The 10,812-nt window shown below is 35.0% G+C and overlaps 1 protein-coding gene across 1 annotated transcript; it reads left to right on the top strand.

Annotated features, from left to right (window-relative positions):
- Positions 1-4,674: 4,674 nt before the first annotated feature.
- Positions 4,675-5,388, top strand: LOC139888503 (uncharacterized). Its single transcript, XM_071871508.1, has 2 exons — positions 4,675-4,750; positions 4,856-5,388. The coding sequence occupies exons 1-2, from the start codon at positions 4,675-4,677 to the stop codon at positions 5,386-5,388; spliced, it is 609 nt and encodes a 202-aa protein (XP_071727609.1).
- The last annotated feature ends 5,424 nt before the right edge of the window (positions 5,389-10,812 follow it).

The raw sequence follows: 10,812 nt of genomic DNA on the forward strand, positions 1-10,812 counted from the left end.
CGCAAGAAATCATTTAGATGAGGGCTATATAAAGAATCTAGGAACTCCATAGAAGTTAACAATAGCCAATGTTATGTAATGAGACCAAGGAAGCCGTGTAATAGAAAATATCATTTTCTCTCAACTTCCTTGATCACTTTGTGGCTATTCGTTCCATTCATCATGTTCATGTTGATCTTATGATCCAACATTTGGTATCAGAGCAGGATCTTCAATGAAACGAAGATGATCTGCATGAATATCGATGAATGTTCATATTCGACACCTTACACCTTCATATCTTCAACTTGAAGATATTCATATCATCAAACCTTCATCATGAAGATCTTCATATCTTCATACGTTCAACCAAAAATTTTTGAAAAAACGAAATTATTCCAAACACGTTACCGAATCTCACTAAAACACAAACACATTCAAATGAGATTTACCGAAACCGAATCTCATTTTACCAAATCGAAATCGAAACTTATTCAAATCAAATCACAACAACACAAATCCAAAACATTATTTAAAATCACAAATATCACAACAACAATCAGCAAACCTTATCATTTATCATTCAGATTATGAAATTATCACAAAAACATTAAATAATCAAATTCATGAAAATCAAACTGCTACAGTACGTGTTCATCTTTTTCATAGAATAAAATTTTTGAAATCTTCAAATGATACTTCTCAACACGAATTGAATGCAACAAATTGATTCTAACAGCAATCCTAAAGCTCGTTCGTAATCATACTACAACAACAGCAGCAGACTTTCTCTAATTCGATCAAGTTCTTCGATTTTCATAAACTCGAGCTGTTTTGGCCTCCGGATCGTTTCGGAACAAAATTCAGCAAAGCAAACTTGCAGACTTCTTCATTTTCGTCTCATGAAAGTTTCTGTAAAATCTCAGATCTTAATTCAAAGTATTGAGCTTAATTTCAGAGTCAAAGCTTCAAATTAAAAGGTCAACCGTTTTGATTTTGATCAAATTCACGAGTTAGTTGATGTTCCAGGTACACTTGATGATTATCGAGGGATCTAAACGTGATTTAGAACATATTTCATGTTGAATTCAACGTTTGAAAACATCTAGAAATTCAATTTGATTTTCGTGTTCATAAAGATGAACTTTGATGCTGTTCATCTTGGATATATGAATTTCTTGCTGTTTTGATGATTATCTCTTACATAGAGCATCTAATTGCTGCTTATGGAGTACCTGCAACACGATTTCAGCCTTTAATTTGATAGTTTTGAATTTTTGATGAAGCTTAGATGCTTCAGATTCGGTTGATTCAACTACATATGATGAATTTCATTCGGTATTGGTTGTTTTGCTATTGATTCAGTATGAAGCAAATGTTGTTACGGATTCGGTATGATATTTGGTATGTATTAGTTCTTGATATTCGGTATGATATTAGTTGTTTGCTATCGATCGGGTACCAGTTCGTGATTTGATATGATAGGGTGATATTGATTCGGTATTCCATGGCTGCTATACTAAATTTTTCATTAGATGAGGACACGTGATTTTCACATGTCTCACTTCTCTGACTCGGTATATGATTTTATATCATTGCTGATTCAGTATGGCATTTTGTTTGATAAGTGGGCTACCGAATTTCCTTAAGGCCCAACAACCGCATTTGATCCATGTTAATTAGTGTGCTGAGATATTTAATTGGGCCTACCGAATCTAAAACAAGCCCAATAGCAAACTTTACCTAATGGCTTACTGAATTGGGCCTAACAAGTGTGCTGAATCTGATGAGCCCAATAGGCTATCCACCTTTTTGGCCTGATTTCAGAAATGTTACAAGATTGGTCCCTGACAGGTTTGAAACTTTTACAAGATCAGTCCCTTACGAATCTGGCTCAAGTTTTGTCAATTTTGGCCCTGAAGCTTATCAGATTTTTTAGGCCAAGTCCTTTACCGAATCTGGACCTCCAAAGCGTATTTTTTCACTATTTTCGAGGCTCGGATTCTACGGTGTTTCTTATACAGCGTTCTTTGTGATATATTGGGGATTTTCCAAGCACGTCAACCATTTTAAAAAATGAAGCTTTTATTTCATGCGAGCATCATTATGGGGGAGATATGTATATGGTTGATGTGCGTATGATTTCAATACATGTACGGTATTGGACTCGGACTTTAAAGAAGACAAAATCGTTGTGTTACTTGTTTGCCAAGTGAGCAAAGGAAAATGAAAAGCGACTTCTACATCCTTGGGGGAGTATTTGAGACATTAGGAACTTCGAAGGAGCCAAAGATCTACATGCTTTATGAGACGATCATGTATTTGATTGAAATCAAACTTGATCGGCCGTGCCCCATATTCTTTGTGAGGGGAGTTTCTCTAGTTTTTCGAGCTTACTAATAAAAGCAAGTGTTGGAGGGGAGTTATATTCTTTAACGACATGAAGTGATGCTACGATGAATGTCACATGGTTGCGCATTTCCGTTGTGCAAACGCAAAGACCATTGAAGATAAAAGAATTCCAACATTGAAGATCTACTTCAACAGCCATGTAAGATTCGTGGGGGGAGCTAGTTGGCGATAGCATGTTTCTTTCGTTGTAACAGTTGTGATTCTTTGTTATTCATATCAATAAAGAATAATTGTTGAAAATTACCCTTGACTCTTATTTAAATTATCTGTTTGAATACTATATTGATATAACACTTAAGTTAATTGAAAAGAATTGTATTCACCCCCTACAATACTCCTGTTGTTAATCAAGGGACCAACACTACTGTTAAATGGTTGTCATATATATATATATATATATATATATATATATATATATATATATATATATATATATGACAACTCACTACTACTACTAGCTAACACTACTCACTAATATCTACTACTATCACTACTAAATCTATATAATTTACTACTACTTACTATGCATCACTACTCGATACTAGTATACATTTAAGCTGTTGTTTTCATTGAACTGATATGGTGTAATATTTTGTCTTGAAGATAATGCCTCCTAAAGAATCGACAGCTACTATGGTCCAAAGACTTGTTGCCGAAGGCATGGCAGTCGAGCGAGCTGAGATGGCCCATAATAATCAGGGGAACACTAGAAACACATCAATGGTACTAACATCAAGAACAACGGCCAAGGAGGGTGTTCATACAAAATGTTCACTAGCTGAAAACCTCATGCTTTTCGCAGAACCGAAGGACCAGTTGGTCTGACTAGATGGTTTGAGATATTAGAATCTGTGTTCCGGATAAGGGAAACTAGGGAAGTGGACAAGGTGAATTTTGCTTCGTGCACGTTATCAGACCGTGCACTGACGTGGTGGAATGGTTATGCATCATTGATATGGCCAAAATGGATGGTTTTATTCGTGCGGTGTCGTTAGGTCGCAAAATGTTAGAATCAGTTACCAAGAGGGAGTAATGGTCATATTATTTATATTTAGCGGGGTTTACTAGCTAAAATTCACCTACTTGTCTTCCTTTTAAGGAGTAAGTGGTAAGTATATAACTTAGGATCGTATTTTTGTATGTTTGCTCGGTAATGTGGGATAAAAGTGCCTTAATAGTTAACCCTAGCGACAAGTGGTGATGGATTAAGTATAACTAAGGTAACATAAACTATAAAGAATAAAAGGGATAGGTATGACGAATAGAATACTGACAGAGAACTATCACAAGAGTTAAACTTCCTAGAATGAACATTAATCTTCCTAGATAAGCAGGAAAGATGAAAGCAACTTAAAGGAACAAGATAATTTAATTAAATTAAGGAAAGCATTCACCGTTTACAGACGAGATCTGGACCATTACAAGTGCTGACATCTTCTAGACCGCTTCTAGTACAATCTTCGGCATTTGCCTCCGGGTACTTAATTTCCCACTTGGAGGTGAGAAGGTCTTGAAAGCTCTAGTGAGAGAAAGTGTATTGTAGTGAGAGAGTGAATGGAGGTGTATGAAAAATGGATGACAAAAGCCCCTTAAATAAGCTTGAAATTTGCATGCATACGGTTGGTAGGCCGTATGGCTAGGCCGTATGGGCTGGCAAGCCATTTTGTATTCCCGTTTGCCAATGCCATATGGCAGGCCGTTTTACATACTGGTAGGCCGTATGGCAAACCGTATGGCCTGCCCTGGTCAGCTTGTTTCTTGGATCGTAAATTGATTTCCTTGGTCAAAACTTGTCTTTCACTGTTTTCGCTCTAGAATCTTCGTTTTAGCTCTGATTCTCTTGATTCTTTTTGTATAGTCTTCGTAACTATTAATTCTACAAAATTAATAGACAAAGTGAGTATTTTGTCAAAAAAGCTTGGAACTTTATCACTTATGGGCTCTTATATCGAGGTAAAAATATGACTTTTTAGCCGATATCAATCATCGGTAGGACCTGATCAGGCTTTTGCTACTCTATGAGAGACTCTTAAGCAACATATGATTGAGAAGTACTGCCCCCGTAATGAGATTAAGAGGATGGAACGAGGGTTCTGAGAGTTAAAGCTTGTGGGTACTGATCTTGTTAGTTATAACAAGAGATTCTTTGAGTTAGCTTTGATGTGCCCAAAATTGATCCCGATTGAGAACTAGAAAGTGGAGCAATATATCAAGGGTTTGACTGGAACGATCCGGAGTGGTGTAACAAATTCAAAGCCTAAGACTGTGCATGAAGCCATAGACATGGCGAATTTTCTACTTGATCAAGGTGCGAGTGACAGTAAAGTTGTGGTGACTAATGAGATCCGTTCCAGAGACGGTAAGTGAAAGTGAAATCATAGTTATGATAAGAACTCTAACCAACAATTCCACAAGAAACAAAAGACTACTAAGGGTACTGCTGTTATCTCGAATACTAGATCAGGGTATCAGGGAAAGCATCAATTTTGTACTAGGTATAATAAGCATCATCCGGGAACTTGTAATAAGTTGATCTATGATAAGTGTAAGAGGCCTGGACACTTGGCGAAGGACAGTAAGATTGACACGAATACCTATTATGGATGTGGTAAAACTGGTCATTATAGAAGGGAGTGCCCTAATGCGGAAAAGACTACCGAGCCTGCTAAAGGTAGAGAATTCAACATCAATTCAAGTGAAGCTCGTGATGATCCGAAGTTGGTCACGGGTACGTTCTTATTCGACAATCATCATGCTTATGTACTTTTTGATTCTGGTGCTGATAGAAGTTTTGTGTGTAAAGATTTTTTCCATAATATTAAGAATCATGTATCATCGTTAGAAAACCTATACTCTATAGGACTAGGGAACGGTAATCTAATGAAAACTGACCAAATCTATCGTGGGTGTAATTTGAACTTAACTGGGAAATCTTTTAGTATTGATGTGATATCGATAAAATTGGGAAGTTTTGACCTAGCGGTCAGAATGGACTAGTTATTCGATAATAGAGCGGATACCGTTTGCTACCAGAAAGCTATTCTCATTGCTATTGCTGATAGTGAGTCTTTGATGGTGTACGGAGAGTGAAGCAACACACCATTGCATTTCATTAACTGTTTGAAAGCGCAGAAACACATTAGAAAGGGTTGTCTTTCAATGTTGGTTCATGTGAGCAAAACTGAACTTGAATTCAAGAAACTCGAAGATGTACCGATTGTCAGATATTTTCCCGATGTTTTTTTCTGGAAGAATTACCTGGTCTTCCACCGCATAGAGACGTTGAATTTCAGATTGACTTATTGCCTGGAGCGACTCCTGTAGTACTCGCACCGTATAGATTTGCAACTTCTGAATTGCAAGAGTTATCTAGTCAATTATAAGAGCTTTTGGACAAGGGATTCATTCGACCGACTTCTTCACCATGGGGAGCTCTGGTTCTTTTCGTTAAGAAGAAGGATGGATTCATGAGACTTTGTATTGATTATAGAGAACTAAATAAGCTGAATATCAAGAATAGATATCTGCTATCGAGGATCGATGATCTGTTTGATCAGCTGCAAGGATTTAGATGTTACTCTAAGATTAACCCGAGGTCAGGTTATCATCAGATGAGAGTAAAAGAAACGGATATATTGAAGACAATGTTCAGAACACTCTACGGAAATCTTGAATTTACAGTAATGTCATTTGAATTGAGGAACGCACCAGCAGTGTTTATGGATATCAAGAACCGTGTTTGTAAGACATACCTAGACAAGCTTGTTATTGTGTTCATTAATGATATTTTGGCATATTCGAAGAATGAGAAAGAGTATGAACAACATCTCTGTTTGATACTAGAGATGCTCAGGAAAGAGCCGTTATATGTGAAGTTTTCGAAGTGTGACTTTTGGTTACAAGAAGTTCGACTTGGGTCATATTGTAGGTATCAATGGAATTCAAGTTGATCCTGCGAAGATAGAAATGGTCAAGAAGTGGGAGACTCCTAAGTCGCAAACGTAGATTCGGCAATTCTTAGGACTCGCTGGTTATTATAGGAGATTCATTGAGGGATTTTCTACTATAGTCTGACTGATAGGTCAGATCATGTTGAGATTAGAAGAAAAGAGAAGTTAGAATGAGATTCGGTAGGTGTGAAGGAGATTCGGTATTAGAGAGAATTAATAAGATTTACATTTCACAGCTTCTAGAACACGGTTACAATGCAATGGCTATCTAATTAGGACTACTTAGGTTCCTTATATAGCCCTCTTCTAAGGAACCATCATTTAAGCTTATTTCACATTAACACTATACAACTTCGGGGTCCTAACAATCTCCCCCTTAGTGTTAAATGTGAACTTTACAATATAATCCTATTTAGTAATCTTGAGAGGTCCAAATGTTAGTTTCCATCGTGTGCCATCTGGTTTCGAAACTTCTACTTGATTTTCTGAAATCTGCTTAGAAGGTTTCCAGATGCCGCATGCTTTTCTTGGATCTCCCTCATGTAATGGATATTCATCCATTTATTTGAAATACCTTCTCTTTCGCTAGCCACGAAGAATCTCAAACTGTCTTGAACGGATCCGGAGCTTCAGACGATCTCTGATATGCTTTATAAACTCTCTAAGACCCATTTTCATGTCAATGTCATCAAACTTGCTTTGACGAATTTTAAGATACTTTAGTGCAGCCTTGAGTGTACCATCAGAGTATTTGTTCAACTCTTCAATGCGGATGAACACTTTTTCTTTTTGAGAATTCACAAATATAAACCCTTCGGGTTCGAATTGCATTTGAAACATTCTCATATCCTTTAGCCCCTCTGTATATTGATTCGGACAGGTTATTCGAATCTTTTTCCTATTTGCTTCGAGACCAATTTAAAAATCTTCACGGCTCATCAGTTTGATTGTCAAAATCATGTATCTTTTCACAGCTTCCAAAGCTTGAGCCTTAGCAAAAGGTCGAATGGTGATGATACAGAGGTAGTTGTAGATGTGAATGATATCAAGCATATATAGATTATGAAAATCTGCTTCTGTGAACTTGTATTCCTTCTCATCTTCTCTAATAACGTGGAACTGACTGATGACGTCTTTTTTCTCGCTTATCTCTACTCCGACTCGAGTAATATTCAACACTTCGGAAATACGATATTTTCTTTGAAGCCACAAGTCATCTTCATCTTTGTTGATGTGTTTCCTCCACATAAACTCATACCAGTTTCTTTCACTTGCTCGAAGCAATCGTGAACCTATATAAGTAAATCTTTTACTCCTTGGTGTTTCATTAATACAGAAGATCTTGTAAGCATTCTACTCGATGAATGTGTTTCGTAAAGTTATGAAATCATGTTCAACTCCCAATAACAATCTTTGTTCCCGATTCTTAAAGAATATACCATGGTTGTATTTAAATCTAGAATTCACTGTTTCACTTGATGTAGATGTACCAGAAGTTGAGCTTTCATTAGTGTTTGTTGGATTTGAACTCGATGAAGGTGTAGAATTCGATGAATGATCAGTAGGATTTTTTGCATCATTAGTTGGAACATTATCATCTTCAATATGGTCAAAGATATCATCATCATTTGTATTAACATAAAGATTGTCGTCATCGTCATCAGAAGAATCCATTTCATCATCACTTTCAGTTACTGGATCAGGATTCCCTTCATCTACAATCTCTACATTTTTCGGGATTGAAGATACTGAAGATAATTTGCTTAGAATGACAAACCCATCATCATCTGTTTCTTCAAGATAAAAATCACTTAAGTTCAAATCCTCATCTACCGGTCCACCATCAACCTCTGAATGTATAATTGGAATTATAACTTGCTCAGGCTCCTTTTCATCAATTTCATCATGAGTAGAAATCATTTCTGATTCCGTCTGAACCTGTTGAGCTTGAGAAGCTGATGAAGACCTCGCACCACCACCTGTAATGACCCAGATTTTTCCAATCGTTTTATACTTATGAGATTAATATTTACATAAATTAAACCTTATTAACATGATAAGCAATCCAAATTGTTGAGACTTGTGTTTTTGAAAAGAGTTTAACACAACGTTTGACCGTCCAATTTGACCGATGATATCACGAACTATATAACATACGATAATTATACGTTTGTGTATATATATGTATTTATATATATTTAACATGATCTAAGGATGGTTTAACATCTCATTATGTACTAATGACATTGAGTTATAAGTATATTTTGAAACTACTAACTCAAGTTTTCAAAACGATAACTATACGTAACATTCTTTGATATATATACTTATAATCTATAATGCTTATACATGTATCGTATATATAATGTATTTAATAACTTTTCAAGGACTTAAATACATAAAACAATATAAGTATATTCACAAAATAAAGCTATATTTGAATTCTCATTCCGTTTCCTCAAGATTTCTATACGTATATCTAGGGTATATGTACCCGTATCATACCCAGCTTCTATACGTATTTACTATTGGTATATACACATCAAATCAACATCCTCATCAACATTATTACTGCCCTAGATATGAGGTAACTAGGATTTGTCAAGTAGCATGAATTATTAGTAAGAAAACAAAATGAGGAATCCTTTTCTTTCTTTATAAACTAAAAACGTTTTTATGAATGAACACCATTTCTTCACTGCATTTTCTCATACCTACACCCTAATTTCTCTCTCAAAATACTCCTAACTTTATACTTGATCATCTCCAAGCATTTTCCCCATCATTTAGCTTCAATTACAAGCCTTAAACACCATAAGAAAACTCTTTCAATAACATATCAAAATAAACCACCCATTTGAAGAAGTATACTTCCAACCTTTTGATCTAACTCCACCACTCTTTGATTCCAAGATTTTTTCTTATCTCTTACAGTAACTTTGTCCAAGTAACTTGAGGTAGTAACCTTGTTCATAATCTTGTTCGATCCATAATTATATAGCTATCTTATTTTATGTTGTAAAATTTTAACAACAAGAACATAGTTTGAATGATTTCAAACATGTTTGCAAACTAAATAGATCCTTCTAACTTAACTTTTAAAATACTTCAAGACCTGTAATGTATCATAATGATATGCTAACTTAACAAGATATAACTTGGTTTTACAAAGAACACATTAAAAACTGAATCTACGTCGTCGGAGTGCAACCGGGGGCTATTTTGGGTTGGATAATTAAAAACCATCTTGAACTTTGAATTGGAAGTTCATGTTCTGGAAAAATGATATTTCTTATGAATATGTTAACACACAAAAATTTCATGGTTTAACTCAAAGTGTAAGTATTTTTAGAAAAATGATCATTAAATGTTGTTTTTATGATGGAAAATGATCACTTTCATAAGTTTCACCAAAGTTTGACCTATAACCTGTGATTTTGAATACAAACTAAGGTATTTTAAGTTCATATTCTTAAAATTTGACTCGATCCAAGGAAGTGGCAAGTTGAACCAACAAAAACGGAGTTGTAATGAAGAAACTACGACTAAAACAAGATTGGGTATCCGAAGCTAGTTTAGCTACGAAAATATTTGGAGATAAAGTAAATTAATCATATCTTTTCTAATTAATATGATATTTTATATATAATTACTTATGATTTGATTTTATATATTTCAGGACCACCCGTAAACAACACGAGAAGATTAATTATGGACCGAGATTAATTCTGATCAATACGAATACGATGGGGTCTTTAATTATTTTATTGAGCAACTAATTATGGACCACTAATAAAGGGAATATGCGACGTTGATTAAATGTTAAGTATGGTTATCAAGTGCTCAACAACTTAGAATATTTTTTTATTAAAACGTTTATATATGAAATCTTGTGGTCTATATTTATAACGCTGCCGGCATTAAACCTATATCTCACCAACTTTATGTTGACGTTTTAAGGATGTTTATTCTCAGGTGATAACTAAAAGCTTCCGCTGCAACATGTTGAATTTAAGCAAGATCTTGAGTATGCATATTTGTGTCAAAAATAAAACTGCATATCGGAGAATTTGTAATGTAAAATACGTTGGAAATCGTGTTGTTATCATCACATGTAAAGTTTGTAAGGCTAAGATTATCGCTAAACGATAATCATTATTATGTTATTTAAAACTTATATTTGTAATAAAAGTTATGGTTTGTATTGTAAAACCGAATGCAGTTTTTGAAAAACGTCGCATATAGAGGTCAATACCTCGTGATGACATCATATGTTGTTGTATTCGTCCTTATAGTTAAGGTCGGGTTTTGACATGTGGTATCAGAGCGTTGGTCTTAGAGAACCAGAAAATTTGCATTAGTGTGTCTTATCAAGTTTGTTAGGATGCATTAGTGAGTCTGGACTTTGACCGTATTTGATTTTGAAAACTATTGCTTATCCTTGTTGGTTAAAAATTAATATGTAAATATT

The sequence above is a fragment of the Rutidosis leptorrhynchoides genome, chromosome 2 (genome assembly GCF_046630445.1).
Source record: "Rutidosis leptorrhynchoides isolate AG116_Rl617_1_P2 chromosome 2, CSIRO_AGI_Rlap_v1, whole genome shotgun sequence".
Classification (NCBI taxonomy): domain Eukaryota; kingdom Viridiplantae; phylum Streptophyta; class Magnoliopsida; order Asterales; family Asteraceae; genus Rutidosis; species Rutidosis leptorrhynchoides.

Bases quoted from the DNA above. Each gene is read 5' to 3' on its own strand.
- LOC139888503 (XM_071871508.1), top strand. From the start codon at position 4,675: ATGGCGAATTTTCTACTTGATCAAGGTGCGAGTGACAGTAAAGTTGTG. The intron at 4,751-4,855 runs GTAAGTGAAAGT...ATACTAGATCAG, and splicing joins TGAGATCCGTTCCAGAGACG to GGTATCAGGGAAAGCATCAA.